The sequence below is a fragment of the Heptranchias perlo genome, chromosome 38 (genome assembly GCF_035084215.1).
Source record: "Heptranchias perlo isolate sHepPer1 chromosome 38, sHepPer1.hap1, whole genome shotgun sequence".
Lineage (NCBI taxonomy): Eukaryota > Metazoa > Chordata > Chondrichthyes > Hexanchiformes > Hexanchidae > Heptranchias > Heptranchias perlo.
In genome coordinates, this window is record NC_090362.1 from 11,600,652 (window position 1) to 11,616,797 (window position 16,146).

The 16,146-nt window shown below is 44.5% G+C and overlaps 1 protein-coding gene across 1 annotated transcript in view; it reads left to right on the plus strand.

Moving 5' to 3' along the window:
• Nucleotides 1-6,223: 6,223 nt before the first annotated feature.
• The window catches only part of LOC137304750 (sorting nexin-1-like), a 37,941-nt gene continuing 28,018 nt past the window's right edge, over nt 6,224-16,146 (plus strand). The window contains exon 1 of the mRNA XM_067973444.1: nt 6,224-6,363. Coding sequence (XP_067829545.1) covers nt 6,271-6,363 — 93 coding nt within the window. The 5' untranslated portion in view covers nt 6,224-6,270. The remainder of the gene's footprint in view (nt 6,364-16,146) is intronic.

Sequence of the window (16,146 nt, forward strand, 5' to 3'; positions counted from 1 at the left end):
ACCTCCAATCCGGAGCAGGTCTGTCCTCGATTCCGATCTTCAGCGCCTGGTTTACGGGAACTATGTCGCTGAGACCAGAGTGCCCAGCGGTGATGATTAATGGTGACTTTAATCTTCTCAAATTCCGTTCTCGTTGCTACATCTGGGTTGTGGACGTTGAACAATCTAATTCCCGGCAGTCGCCTCTGGCAGCGCATATGAAATGCTTCCAGTCTCTTGATGTCTTGTTTAATCCCGATAGCGTCCATGTTTCAAATCCATAGAAAAGTATTGGAAGGACACAGGTCTGGTAGATCTTCTCATCTTGATAGGATTTTCCCATTACAAAGCCTCCTGTTACACAGTCACACCTGAAACAGCACACACTTCAGACACTAGATGGAGCTTCAGATCCCCATATCTACACCGACATCACAAATGGACTTAGGGAAATTCACTTTCTGTGGAAAACTCCATGGGAGATCCACTAGTTTGTCTTTAATTTTATTTGCCACTGTTCTACTACAGATGTTATCGGCATCCTTTTGTAGGTGCTTGGCGACCAAATTTAGTGACTATAATTTTGCCATTTCATTTTTAACACTTTATAACATTTGTTCAGATTACCAAGTATCAGGGTAGAATTGTTGTTGCACTGTACATTGGCCTGATCCTACAAATTGATAAAATAGTGAATAATCCAGGCTGAGGACATCAGAATGTGAACAAGCCCCACAGGCTTGTCCTCAGAGGCCATGAGTCATGCATAGGTTCCAAATGTGTACACACTCCCGCTGAATACAAAACCTGCTTCCAACTGAATCAAAGTTGGTAAATAATGGAATACATGAAACACACTCATTTTATCCTTTCAGACAGTGAATATTAAGAATGTATTTCTTAATCTGGGGGCACAGATACACAAATCACTAAAAGTAGTAATGCAGGTTTAAGGCCATAAAAAAAGCAAACCAAGCACTAGGGTTTATTTCTAAAGGGATAGAATTGAAAAGCAGAGAAGTTATGTTAAACTTGTATAGAACCTTGGTTCGACCACATTTGGAGTACTGTGAACAGTTCTGGTCGCCATAGTATAAAAAGGATATAGAGGCACTGGAGACGGTGCGAAAAAGATTTACTCGGATGATACCAAAAATGAGAGGTTATACCTATCAGGAAAGATTGAGCAGGCTGGGACTTATTTCTCTAGAAAAGAGAAGACCGAGGGGTGACCTGATAGAGGTCTTTAAGATAATGAAAGGGTTTGATAGGGTAGACATCGAGAAGATGTTTCCACTTGTGGGGGAGACCAGAACTAGAGGCCATAAATAAAAGATAGTCACCAATAAATGCAATAGGGAATTCAGGAGAAACTTCTTTACCCAGAGAGTGGTTAGAATGTGGAACTCGCTACCACAAGGAGTAGATGAGGCGGCAAGCATAGATGCATTTAAGGGAAAGCTAGATATACACAAGGGAGAAAAGAATAGAAGGATATGCTGATAGGGTTAGATGAAGGAGAAAGGAAGCTCATGTGGAGCATAAACACTGGCATGGACTTGTTGGGCCGAATGGCCTGTTTCTGTGCTGTATATTCTACGTAATTCTATGTATTTTTAATATTTATGTGCCCGTCATTCCCTTTATCCTTCATCATATAATTATTCTGCAGCTTCATTATATTTCCCTACACTTCAAAAGTACTTAATTGACTGTAAAGCGCTTTGGGACGTCCTGGAGTCGTGAAAGGCGCTATATAAATGCAAGTTCTTATGTAAATTTTCAAAATTGTTTTACTTGCATTCAGTACTGTAAAACAATTCAGGTTTTGTTAAAATTAAAGTAACTGAGTAATGCTATATAGCTTTAACTGAAAACAATTGTAATTAATAGGAGCCTTGCCTTCCATGGAGGGCAAATATGGTCAAGCATGAGATGTATCCAAAAAAACCTCATTCTCAGGATGTGGGCCGTGCTGGTGACACAGACATTTATTGCCCTTCCCTAGTTGCCCTGACTGAGTGGCTTGCTAGTCCAAAGAGGGCAGCTAAGTGTCAACCACATTGGTGTGGGACTGGAGGCACACATAGACCAGACTGGGTAAGGACGGCAGGTTTCATTCCCTAAAGGAAATTAGTGAACCAGTTGGGTTTTTACAACATCCGACAGCTTCATGGTCAATTTTACTCGTATTTCCAGATTTTAAAAAAACTGAATTCAAATTCTCAAACTGTTATGGTGGGATATGAACTCATGGGGGTAAAAATTGGATAGGGCCTGGTTTTGGGCGGGGGTAACGTGATCCACCATTACCCAGCGCCCAATGGCCCCTGCGCAGGCCGGACGAGACTTTCGTCAGGCCTGAGGACTTACCTGCGATCTGCGTTGGAAATCAGCGTTGAATGAGGATTCCATGCAATCTGCACTTTCCATCAACAGGGGGAGCTCCATTCTCTTAAAGGCAGGCTGTCTGTTAGAAATCTCTTAAAGGTACCTGTTATTTCCTGAAAATAACAGTCTGCTGTCTGCACGGAGTCTGAACAGATATCAGACATCACACTCGTAAAACACAGTGGGAGACACCGGGGGACGAAGTCAATGCCAGGCGCACAGCATCATGAACATGGATGCAGTGCAGGAAGAAGTTCAATGCTTTGATATGAGCGGTCAAGGTGAATGAGATCAACTGTCAAGTGGCGTCTCTTACCAACTGCACCACTAGCCGCATCCACTGCTCCACGCACTACACCCTCCATCACCCATATACCAACAAACTCTTTCCATCAGTACTCAATTCTTCCAATCAGATGCTTCCTTTCATCCTTACACATTACCACCGTTGCAAGCCGCCCACCCACAACTCACAGGCCACACACTGGCAGCTATTCAACCATGACAGGCACATCACCCAGATACATGTCCCGCTTTCTTGCAAGAGAAGATGACGCAAGTAAGTGGCAGTGGCATTTAGCCCCTCAAGCCTGTTCCACCATTCAATGAGATCATGCTGGACCTGTGACCTCACTCCATATACCCACCTTAGCCCCATATCCCTTAATACCCTTGGTTCAGAGAAAACTATCAATCTCAAATTTAGAATTCACAATTGAGCTAACATCAACTGCCATTTGCAGAAGAGCGTTCCAAACTTCTCCCCCTTTGAGTGTAGAAGCGTTTCCTAACTTCACTCCTGCACGTCCTGGCTCTATATGTTAGGCTGATGTCCCCGCGTCCTAGTATTTAAGTATAGGAGACCTCCAAAAACAGTTACAAATGCCTCGGCAGCCAGAAGCAATAATCCAGCCACTAACCTGTAAATCCTGCATGGTCCCTTTAAATAGCGCCGGTGCGGGTCCTTCAGGCAGTCTAAGACACGTTCAAATGGTCGGGGTTAAGACTATGTGTTGAGTTGAGCGTTAAGTGCCAAAATGGTGTCTAGCACTTTAAATCAGCTTTGCACACCGATTGTATCCATTTCTCCTTACCTTACATGCTTCCGGCGTTCGTTACCTGCGCCTGTGCTAACTCCTATACCAAGATGGTGTCCGGTGCACGTCACGCTAGAAAAGTGCGTACGCAGCCAAGACACCATATTGGCACTTCGGGAGGCTGCGTAGCACCGAAACAATGGGTGCTACATGGCTCAATTTAGCGCCCATGTTCTCTGTAACATCACCACCACAACACCATCCCATTCATCAATTACTGGGTTTGGACTGCCCTTGACATCAAGCAGCATTTGACCGAGTGTGGCACCAAGGAGCCCTAGGAAAATTGAAGTCAATGGGAATCAGGGGGAAAACTCTCCAGTGGCTGGAGTCATACCTAGCACAAAGGAAGATGGTAGTGATTGTTGGAGGCCAATCATCTCAGCCCCAGGACATTGCTGCAGGAGTTCCTCAGGGCAGTGTCCTAAGCCTAACCATCTTCAGCAGCTTCATCAATGACCTTCCCTCCATCATAAGGTCAGAAATGGGGATGTTCGCTGATGATTGCACAGTGTTCAGTTCCATTCGCAACCCCTCAGATAATGAAGCAGTCCAAGCCCGCATGAAGCAAGACCTGGACAACATCCAGGCTTGGGCTCATAAGTGGCAAGTGACATTTGCGCCAGACAAGTGCCAGGCAATGACCATCTCCAACAAGAGAGAGTCTAACCACCTCCCCTTGACACTCAACAGCATTACCATCGCCGAATCCCCCACCATCAACATCCTGGGGGTCACCATTGACCAGAAACTTAACTGGACCAGCCATATAAATACTGTGGCTACAAGAGCAGGTCAGAGGCTGGGTATTCTGTGCGGCGAGTGACTCACCTCCTGACTCCACAAAGCCTTTCCACCATCTACAAGGCACACGTCAGGAGTGTGATGGAATACTCTCCACTTGCCTGGATGAGTGCAGCTCCAACAACACTCAAGAAGCTCGACACCATCCAGGACAAAGCAGCCTGCTTGATTGGCACACCATCCACCACCCTAAACATTCACTCCCTTCACCACCGGCGCAGTGTGGCTGCAGTGTGTACCAGGATGCACTGCAGTAACTCGCCAAGGCTTCTTCGACAGCACTTCCCAAACCCGCGACCTCTACCACCTAGAAGGACAAGGGCAGCAGGCACATGGGAACAACACCACCTGCACATTCCCCTCCAAGTCACACACCATCCCGACTTGGAAATATATCGCCGTTCCTTCATCGTCGCTGGGTCAAAATCGTGGAACTCCCTTCCTAACAGCACTGTGGGAGAATCTTCACCACACCGACTGCAGCGGTTCAAGAAGGCAGCTCACCACCACCTTCTCAAGGGCAATTAGGGATGGGCAATAAATGCTGGCCTCACCAGCAACATGAACGAATAAAAAAAATTTATGGACTACAATCCATTAACAGTAGAATGGGATTTCTTATGAGACCACATTATTAATAATTAAGTTTAAGAAGCAGATTTATCTTGCAAAAATAATGAATGAATGAGGATTACACATAGTATGTATTGATAATGCAGGATATATACCAATGTAGGTTGTAAATGATATATGGTGGGGATGATAATAATGAGGATTGAACAAACAAGGGTAAATTTTCACTTTTAGATTAAAATGATTGGACAGAAAATCAGAGAGGTCTTGCAGCTAAATTCCCTGTGAGGCTCTGCACCTGGGACTGTTAAACATGAAAATTTACCTCGATGTGTATGTAGGTGGTGGATATTCTTGACAAGGGCTAAGCATCACAGATCATTTTTCATTTTCTTTCATTCTTGGCTTCCAAAAATAAAGAACATATACTCTAGAATGCTGTCATTGCACACTGGCTGGCCCCTCAGATCCTTTCTGAGAGACCCAATAAGGTACTGAATTAAATGCAGAGTATTATGTAAAGTAGTGCACAAAGGAAGGGTGATAGGCATCCTCCACGAATATTGTTGAAATAGGTAAGTATGCTCAACATGTCCAACCAGGGCAGAGCAGCAATCAATAAACCCAACAGAATGTGGAATCACATAGCCAGAACTGTAGAGTACAAGTCAAGGGAAGTTGTACTTGTGCCCTGGTCAGACCACATGAAAGTCATAGCATCTTACAGGACAGAAGGAGGCCATTCCACCCATGGTGCCTGTGCAAGCTCTTTGGTAGAGCAATCCATTTAGACCCACTGCCCTACCCTTTCCCCCTGCAAAGTTTTCCCTTTCAAGTATTTATCCAATTCCCTTTTGAAAGTTACTATTGAATCTACTTCCACCGCCCTTTCAGGCAGTGCATTCCAGATCATAAGAACTCGCTGCATAAAAAAAATGTCTCCTCATGTCGCCTCTGGCTCTTTTGCTGATTACCTTAAATCTGTGTCCTCTGGTTACCGACCCTCCTGCCACTGGAAACAGTTTCTCCTTATTTACTCTATCAAAACCCTTCTTAATGTTGAACACTTCTATCAAATCTCCCCTTAACCTTCTCTGCTCTGAAGAGAATAATCCCACATTCTCCATTAACCCTCGTGCCATTTAGGACCAACCTTGCTCGACGGTCGCGTGACGTCACGCTCCCGCCTGTCCGGGCCAGCCGGGAACAATAAAGAGTTGTTGACGGAGGGGGCGGGGCCAGGCAGGGCTTGTTGTTGGTGGGCGGGAACAATAAAGAGTTGTTGACGGAGGGGGCGGGGCCAGGAAGGCCCTGTTGTTGGTGGGCGGGAACAATAAAGCGTTGTTGACGGAGGGGGCGGGGCCAGGAAGGCCCTGTTGTTGGTGGGCGGGAACAATAAAGCGTTGTTGCCGTTGTCAGGTACAAAATGGCGGCCGAGAGGACGCCGCCCCCGTTCCCAGAGCTGGAGCGAGAGGACGAGAGTGGAAGTGCTGAGGGCGAGGACATCTTCACTGGCAGCGTGAGTCTGTGTAACAGCCACACCGGCCAAATCTACCCCGGCCTCGGGTTGCTAGGCCGCAGGGCTTGGCTGTTTTTCCCCGGTGTGTGCATCCGGGCTGAGGACACTTGGGCCCCGGGTCGTGGGCGGTGAGAGGGGTCCGGGCTGCTGTCGATTATCGCCTTCTCGACTGTGGGACTGACCAGATCCCGAGTAGCCGAGCGCTGGCCATATCCCACCGGCAGCCGCACGGATCGGGCGCTGGGGCGTGGGGCGCCTATACTGGGAAACAGGGATTCCAGCCGGTGGGTGGGGCATCAGAGGAGAGGTTTAGTTACACAGACAGGGGGTTGGAGGGAGGGAGGGAGGGAGGGGGGTTACTGTGACCCCTATTGGGAAGGGGGGGGGAGATGGAGTGGTGGGGGGGGGGGCTTACACAGACCCCTATTATGGAGTGGGGGGGGGGTTACAGTGACCCCTATTGGGGAGGGGGGGAGTGGGGGGGGGGTTTACAGTGACCCCTATTGGGGAGGGGGGAATGGAGTGGGGGGGGGGGTTACAGTGACCCCTATTGGGGAGGGGGGAATGGAGTGGGGGGGTTACAGTGCCCCCTATTGGGGAGGGGGGAATGGAGTGGGGGGTTACAGTGACCCCTATTGGGGAGGGGGGGAATGGAGTGTGGGGGTTTCAGTGACCCCTATTGGGGAGGGGGGAATGGAGTGTGGGGGTTTCAGTGACCCCTATTGGGGAGGGGGGGGGATGGAGTGTGGGAGTTTCAGTGCCCCCTATTGGGGAGGGGGGAATGGAGTGGGGGGTTACAGTGACCCCTATGGGGGGGTGGGGGAGATGGAATGTGGAGTTACACTGATCCCTATTGGAGTGGGAATTACACTGACCCTTATTGGGAGGAATGGAGTGTATTGGTACTGATTTCTTTTTAGAAGAAGTAGCAGTAAAGCTGATCTTTAATGTTGGCTGATGTGCTTCTTGTGCTCGTGTTACCTATAATTGCTCCCACCACCGACCGTTCTTTACCCTGCTGTTATACACCTTTTCTCCAGCCACAGTTTGGAAGGCCTATCTAGAATTGTGCTGCTGGGTACAATGTTGAGTTTTAAATGACTTGCTTGAGTAGAATGTTTAAATGTTACCTTCATTCAGGTGAGTCTTGAAGTCCCTGTTATTTAAATGCTTCCCATTGCTGCTGCTTTCTAATGGAAAGAGTTTAGCTACTTGTTTCATACAGGGTTGAGTTGAAGATCCCTTTTTCCCCATTAGCTCCATACATGATTGTAGTGACACTGGGTCGGTGTGTGCATCTTGCAAGTCTGTAGAATGTACCTGAGTATAATGCTGTCTATTTTTGATGGTAATGTAACCAGGTTGCACACACTGGAATTTTAGATCCCACAGCTTTGGTTCAAATCCAGTGTCATCAATGAGTGAGAAATTGACTCTGGAAGCAGCATTCAGCTTGGAAATGAGGAATTTGTTTTATGATCAAACTTGACCTATGAAGGTCAAAATTGATAACTGTCAGCACAGTAATAGAGATCCTTATCCTTGCAGCTTTGGCTGTTTCATTGTGATAATGACCAGACTGCCTGAACTTGTTGCAGTACATCTAATGTTCTGTTTAGCTTACTCAAGTTCAACTCTACACAAATAGGGATCAATGTTCGAAAGAAGTGCTCCCTGAGCATAACAAAAGTCACATTTACAGATGAGGATAGAGCTAATCGATAGTGTGATGGAATGTTGTTGTTCTTGCTCAAAGATGTGGTGGTGCTTTTGAGAAACATGTTTACAAATATAACCATAGCATTTTTTTTGCTGCTTGTAATAACTGGAATGAAGTGTTAGTGAAAAGTGGCTTGGTTTTCTGCTGTTTGTTCCTAAGATGTGTGTTGAACTTTTGGGGTCCCAACGGTGCTGGAAAATGAGTATCCTGACTTGTGCTGGTGGTTTGGGGGAAATGAGCAGCATGGATCTCCGTTCAGGCTGGTAACAAGTAAAGGAATCCATGTGTATTTGAAACTGTACGGGGGGAGGTGTATCTCTGGGCGTTGGTACTGGTTCAGACTTCTGTCATGGGGATTGCAATGTCATCTGTTCAAATTTTTACTTGATTTTCAACTTAAAATTTTAGGTCTTCATCTTGCCAATTGAAGTTATTGGCAGTCATCTTGTCCCATCATTTGCAAACATCCATTGCAACATCTTGTTTTTAAATAGTGACTTTCACTTCCCCAACTTGCTGGGAGGAATTGCTGAATAGGTCTGTAGCTGAAGGTTCATAGGGTGCTCCTCCACCATGCCCATTTGGGCTCACTGACCCCTTCGTCAGTTCTCCCATCTGCAATCTCCTTTCATTTAAAATGGGAACATTGTATGGTTGCGAATGTTCAGTTTGTAAAGGGGGTGACTCCCTTTTGAGTTGGGCGATTGTTTATATCTTGGTGCAGCTCACTGCTTGTGTTGACAGCTTTACTTTATGTTCCACATACTTTTTAGTAAACTTCAAATATTGCCACTTTTAAAAAAAAAAAAAAGTTGTACTTTGCTACACAATGGATTTCCTGCAAAATGGCCTGTCTCTTGCATGTTGGCTGCTATGTAAGATGTTATGGACAGAACGCAGGAAAGCTGATTCCTAAACTTCCTTAATGCAGTATACTCTTGATTTTTCTAGCTAGCTTTTTTTCTTTAGATCTCATGTGTTATTGGTCATTGAGTGACTGGCAGGCTTGCGTACTTCCGGTTCAGGAAGATGAATACAGTTACTTGAGAGTGGATTTGGATCGAGTTATTGGTTTTTTTGCATTATTACTTAGCTGTAAGTACTGCAGGTGAAACCCTGGGTAAATAAAAGTGATGGTGTCAGAGACATTAGTGCTACTAACTGAGTCAAGCTGAGCCAAAACTTTGGGTTTATGTGCATAATATGGGCTGACACTCCAGTGTATTACTGAGCAGGTGCCATCCTTTGGATGAGATATTGATAACAAGTTGGACACAGTATAAGTGAACTTCTGTAACTGTATCTCCCTCAACTCTTGCCTCTTCTAGTAAAGATCGCAAGGCACTACTGCAAAGGGAGAGGAGTAACCTATGAACCATAAGCCAGAAACCTTCAGTCACTGTGCCACTTTAAAAGGGTGTTAGCCCAATTTAAAGTCCAGCTCATCAACTCCTCCCAGCAAGATGGCCATCGGTGAAACATTCACTATTTAAAAGTGAGGTTGAAATGGATGTTTGCAAACATTTGGGAGTAAGATGACTGCCAATAACTTTGATTGTGAAGATTAGTTTTTATGACCTTGGTGTTTTTCTGGCTTCTTGGCCACCATTCCACCTTCAATCAAAAAGTGTCAGTCCCATTAAGTCTATAATTCTTAGGTAGAGGGGTCTTATTGGCAACAGAAGCACTGTTATTGGCTTGTACAGAGATGTAAGGAATTTCATGACTGAATTGGGCACCTTTTGCTGGCTTCAGCAATCTAATTGAGTACAGCAGCAAAAGTGCCACACTATGGGTCAGTCATTTCCAATCTGGTTTGAGATTATTCAGTGCATCTATTTAGGAAGTGCCATCATCTGCAGAATCCAGCTATTGGCTGTGATCAAGGTTAAATTGCACAGCCTGAACTGGATCAGGAGACGACCCTGTGTCAGTCAGACTTAACTACATTCAGTACATGTGTAATGAGAACTGCAAAAGCTGAGTGTAGAATCTTTGAAGATGTCAACAGGGAGATGGTGAAGCTGGGAGGAGCAAGAAATCTGAATCTGTGCCTAAGGTTCTGGCAGTTAAGTCAGCAGAAAGGAAACAGAGTGCATCTGCAATATCATACTGAACATTTAAAAAAAAATTGGAGTTTAGTGGTGTTACAATGTTGCCCTTTCACCTGCAGGATCTGGGTTTGGATCCAGACTGGGGGAAGAGGGAATTTTCCCTCCCTGCTGGCTGTATGTATTCAATAGTCAATGAGCTTGGAGTTTTAACCTAGCCCATGATGACTAGAACAGCACAGAAGTGCTGATAAATTGGCAATAGAATTTGGACCACAAGAATATGGTGTGGAAATGAAAACATTACATTAGTTGGGTGAAGACCAGAGACAGTGGCTGAAGTAAACTTTTTTGTAGCAGAGTACTAGGAGCTTTTCTCTATCTAGGAAAATCCAGGAAACTGCATGTAACTTGGCCCATGAATAACTAGAGAATGTTGGTTCATTGTTTTGTGTTTCTGGTAATTGAACAGGTGTTGCTGTGTTTAAGGAAGCAAATTCATCAGACACTGGGTTTGTATTTCCTTTCCACTTTCTATATGGACATAGCCCAGTATCCAGCACTGATACCAATACATTTTAAGATGGCAAACCCATTGTGTTTACAAACAGCTACACTTTCTTGCTTTGCAGGGAACCTATGCACTGCTTCTGAGGTGATCTTTTTGAATTCCATACTGCATGCCTCTCCCTTGTTGTGGAGATTTGAGTCAATTATGGTGCAGGCATGCTATATTTTACCTCCGACCGTAGAGAGACCAGATTGCAGGGTGTGGGTGTGTCTGGTAAAGTGAGAAGAATTCTGCTTGTCAAAGCCTGCTGCATCAGGCATTAGTGTGGGTAGTGCTATCCATCTATCTGTTTTGTGATGAGGCTTTGCTTTATAGGACTTGAGGTCAATCCACTTGAGCCTTGAAGTTTAACAATGAGTGCTGGGATCCTAAGTCCATCTTACTGGTGGCCAAAGAAATGCTTGCCCCTGTAGCTAGAGCTGATAAGTACTACTTGGAGAGTGAGCCCTTCCTGTGTGATTAGTCTCACATTATTTCTCTTCCACTTTAAAATGACGCAAAGAACATCTGTGCAACAGGAATCTTGCCTTGCTTGTCATTCAATCTAAGCTGTAATTTGACTCTGTACTAAAGGGGCTGAGTCCTTGGGTCAAAGCAGAGAAGGCTCTGCAGTGGTGCACATTGACTGCCTAAAATTAGAGTATTCCTTCCCTGTCAGGTATTCAGGAGAAACTTGTTTACCCAGAGAGTGGTTAGAATGTGGAACTTGCTACCACAAGGAGTAGTTGAGGCAAATAGCATAGATGCATTTAAGGGGAAGCTAATAAACACATGAGGGAGAAAGGAGCAGAAGGAAATGTTGATGGGGTTAGATGAAATAGGGAGGGAGGCAGCTCCTGTGGAGCATGGACTTGTTGGCTGTACATTCTATGTAAGGTATGACTTGTACAGACATAATCTTGGGTTTTCATTGCACTTAAAGCAACTGTGAATCATGGGGGAAGCTGTAGTGGACTTGTGACTAATATGTTAAAGCTGCCTGCTTTAAAAACCTTTTTAAATCCTTTTCTGCCTTCCCCTTGCTGGAGTATGGATTTATGGGCACCAACTGCACTTGTTACCTTACTCAAATGGCCTTTAATTTGAGCCTTGACAGTGTTGAAGGGCTGTTTGACCACAGTAGGCATCACAGCTGATCCTGTCTTTACCTTATTCATATGTGCACACTTCCAGCAGAGGTTGCTGCCAAGTGATCAGGAGTTGCAGCCATTTTTGTTTCATTTGTTCATCCCTCCCAGGCTGGTTGTAGTCCTCCTACCAGGTCCTTACTAGAGACCAGAAAACAGCACAGTCTGGGGATTGAACCAGAGGTCTTCCTGGTCTGTGGCACCTGCTATTCGGTCAAGCATTGCTCAGTCAACTGCAAAGTAAAGCTCCCTTTCCTCTACCCCAGTAATGTTCCCCAGCCCTAACTTCTCAAATGGTCCTTGTACTGCACTAGTGTGGGATGTTCTCATGCCACCCATCCTGGCATGAGTGAGCTTGTGAAGTTGTGTACCCATACCCAACAGCCGTGTCACGTAGCAGTGAGCAAGACCACTGTTCGTGCTGACTCAAGTCACATTTTCTTTTTTGGCGTAGAAGTCCAAGATTTACGCACCTTTTTTGAAAACGGCAAATCAGTGACCTAGATAATATGTGGGTCTGCGTGTATGAATTCCCCCTCGCCAGTCCACATCATGTACTTTATTGAACAAATGGAACATAGGAACAGGAGTAGGCCATTCTGCCATTCAGTTAGATTATAGCCGATCTGTATCGTAACTCCATCCACCTGCCTTGGTTCTGCTGTCGGGATCTAATGTCTAGAGTAGCCACAAGTGGAGGGGGTGCATGCACAAAAGTGATTGGCCTTTTTCCCTTGTGAATTTCCAGAAGTTAGTAATGACTTAATTATTAAAAACACAAAATGCTGGACATACAGAATCTAAGAGAAAAGGCTAATTTAATGGTTTTGTGTAGAGACCCTTTTGAAAATTTTCAAAATCCAAGCTCAGCATTTTGTTTATTTCATACTTTCAGCACTTGAAGTTTCTTTAGAGAATAGTCTACTCCAGAGTCCAACCATTTTTTGAACTTAATTATTGGATAATTTGATTTTCTTGTAATTAAACAATATGAATAATGCCAAGTGGGAATGTAGTGTTAACAATTTGAATTAAGTGACTCTTTGTATTGAGAAGCCTGTTACTTGTAAGATCAGTGGGGAACAGTTCCCCTACAACTGAAGGAGGATAGGTGTGAGGGAGAGGAAATTAACCACGAACGAGTGCAGTCGCTGACTCCTGCCACATCTATTGTGAACAATTTTACAACACCAAGTTATAGTCCAACAATTTTATTTTTAATCCCACAAGCTTTCGGAGGCTTCCTCCTTCCTCAGGTGAACGGTGTGGAAATAACATTTTCGAATCCTTCGCATTTTAAAATCACAGAACTTGTTGGACTATAACTTGGTGTTGTAAAATTGTTTACAATTGTCAACCCCAGTCCATCACTGGCATCTCCACATCACATCTATTAAGCACTGTATTTTAGTGCCTTAACCATGGCGCCCTCTGCTGATTGGAAAGTATTTAGTTTATTTGTTTGTTCTGTAATGCCTGTGGACGTAGGTTTTGTCGTGGGAGTGTAGAAAGCCTCGCCCCAGATGCTTCCACTAATCTTGCAGATTACAGGTTTCTAACAGGGTTGTCCATATTTTGTGTGGATCTTCAGTGAAGGATCATCGTGAGCAGGAGTACTTTTCCAACCTGGTTACGTTGGTAGTTGGAGCTTGGTGTGTGTGTTTGACCGTGACCCCTGCCAGATCAAAATCTTGGCATTTATAGAATCATAGAAAGGTTACAGCATGGAAGGAGGCCGTTAGCCCATCGAGTGTGCGCCGGCCCTATGCAAGAGCAATCCAGCTGGTCTCACACCCCTGCAGATTTTTTCCTTTCAAGTACTTATCCAGTTCCCTTTTGAAGGCTATGATTTGAATCTGCCTCCACCACCCCCTCAGGCAATGCATTCCAGATCCTAACCACTTGTGTTTTTTTAAAAAGAAGTTTTTCCTCATGTCACCTTTTTGGTTCTTTTGCCAATCACCTTAAATCTATGGTCCTCTGGTTTTTGACCCTTCTGCCAATGGGAACAGTTTCTCTCTATCTACTCTGTTTCGACCCTCCATGATTTGGAATACCTCTATCCAATCTCCTCGCAACCGTCTGTTCCAAGGAGAACAACCCCAGCTTCTTCAGTCTATCCACGTAACTGAAGTCCCTCATCCCTGGAATCATTCTAGTAAATCTCTTCTGCACCCTTTCTAAGGCATTCAATCTTTCCTAAAGTGCGGTGCCCAGAACTGGACACAATACTCCAGTTGTGGCCGAACCAGTGTTTTATAAAGGTTCATCATGACTTCCATACTTTTGTATTCTGGCTCTATTTATAAAGCCCAGGATCCTGTATGCTTTTTAAACTGCTTTCTCAACCTGCCCTGCCACCTTCAACGATTTGTGCACATCTACCTCCAGATCTCTATTCGTGAACCCCTTTTAGAGTTGTGCCCTCTAGTTTATATTGTCTCTCCTCGTTCATCTTACTGAAATGTATCATTTTTCTGTGTTAAATTTCATCTGCCACATGTCTGCCCATATCCTGTCAATATCCTCTTGAAGTCTATCATCTTCCTCACTGTTTACTACCCTTCCAAGTTTTGTCATCTGCAAATTTTGAAATTGTGCCCTGTGCACCAAAGTCCAAGGCATTAATATATTTCAAGAAAAACAGTGGTCCCAGCACTGACCCTTGGGGAACACCTCTATACACCTCCCTCCAGTACGAAAAACAACCGTTCACACTGTTTCCTGTCACTTAGCCTATTCTGTATCCATGTTGCTACTGCCCCCTTTATTCCATGGACCACAATGATGAAAAGCCTATCATGTGGCACTTTATCAAATGTCGTGTATATGAACTTTCAAAAGGCATCAACTGCATTGCCCTCATCTACCCTCTCTGTTACCTCATCAAAAAACTCTATCAAGTTAGTTAAATACAATTTGCCTTTAACAAATCCGTGCTGACTTTCCCTAATCAATCCACACTCATCCAAGTGACTGCTAATTCTGTCCTGGATTATCGTTTCTAAAAGTTTCCCCGCCACTGAGGTTAAACTGACTGGCCTATAGTTGCTGGGTTTATCCTTACACCCTTTTTTGAACAAGGTTGTAACATTTGCAATTCTCCAGTCCTCTGGCACCACCCCATATCTACGGATGTTTGGAAGATTACGGCCAGTAGCTCTGCAATTTCCACCCTTGCGTCCCTCAGCAACCTAGGATACATCCCATCCGGACTGGGTGACTTATCTGCTTAAAGTACAACTAGCCTTTCTAGTGCCTCTTTATCCCATCCAGTATCTCAACTGTATCTTCCTTTTACTGAGACTCTGGCAGCATCTTCTTCCTTGGTAAAGACAGATGCAAAGTACTCATTTAGTACTTCGGTCATCCTCTCTGTGTCCATGAGTAGATCTCCTTTATGGTCCCTAAGCAGCCCCATCCCTCTTCTTACTACCCGTTTCCAGTTTAGATGCCTGTAGAAGACTTTTGGATTCCCTTTTATGTTGGCTGTCAGTCTGTTCTCATATTTCCTTTTTCACTTCCTCTCTGAACTTTCTATATTCTGCCTGGTTCTCACTTATAAATCTGTCATACGCCCCTTTTTTCCGTTTATATAGAAACGTAGAAAATAAGATCAGGAGTAGGCCATTCAGCTCTTCGAGCCTGCTGTGCCATTCAGTATGATCGTGGCTGATCCTCTATCTCAATATCTCATTCCTGCTCTCTTCCCATACCCCTTGATTCCTTTTGTGTCAAGAAATCTATATCTCCTTAACTATATTCAGTGACTTGGCCTCCACAGCCTTTGGTAGAGAATTGCACAGGTTCACCACCTTCTGAGTGAAGAAATTTCTCCTCATCTCAGTCCTAAATGTTCTACCCCCTAACAGTAAGGCAAAATATAAATCAGGAAATAAGGGGGGCTTGTAAAAAAGGTAATGCAATAATCATGGGTGATTTTAACTTTCACATAGATTGGACAAATCAAATTGGCAAAAATAGCCCTGAGGAGGAGTTCATAGAGTGTATTAGGGACTGTTTCTGAGACCAATATGTCGGGGAACCAACCAGGGAACAGGCCATTTTGGATCTGGTAATGGGTAACGAAACAGGATTGATTAATGATCTCAAAGTAAAGGATCCCTTGGGAAACAGTGATCATAACATGATAGAATTTCACATCCAGTTTGAGAGTGAGGATCTTGGGTCTGAAACTACTGTTAAACTTAAATAAGGGCAATTATAAAGGAATGAGGGTGGAATTGGCTAAAATGGACTGGGTAAACAGATTGGATGGCATGATGGTGGATAAGCAGTGGCAAACATTTAAAA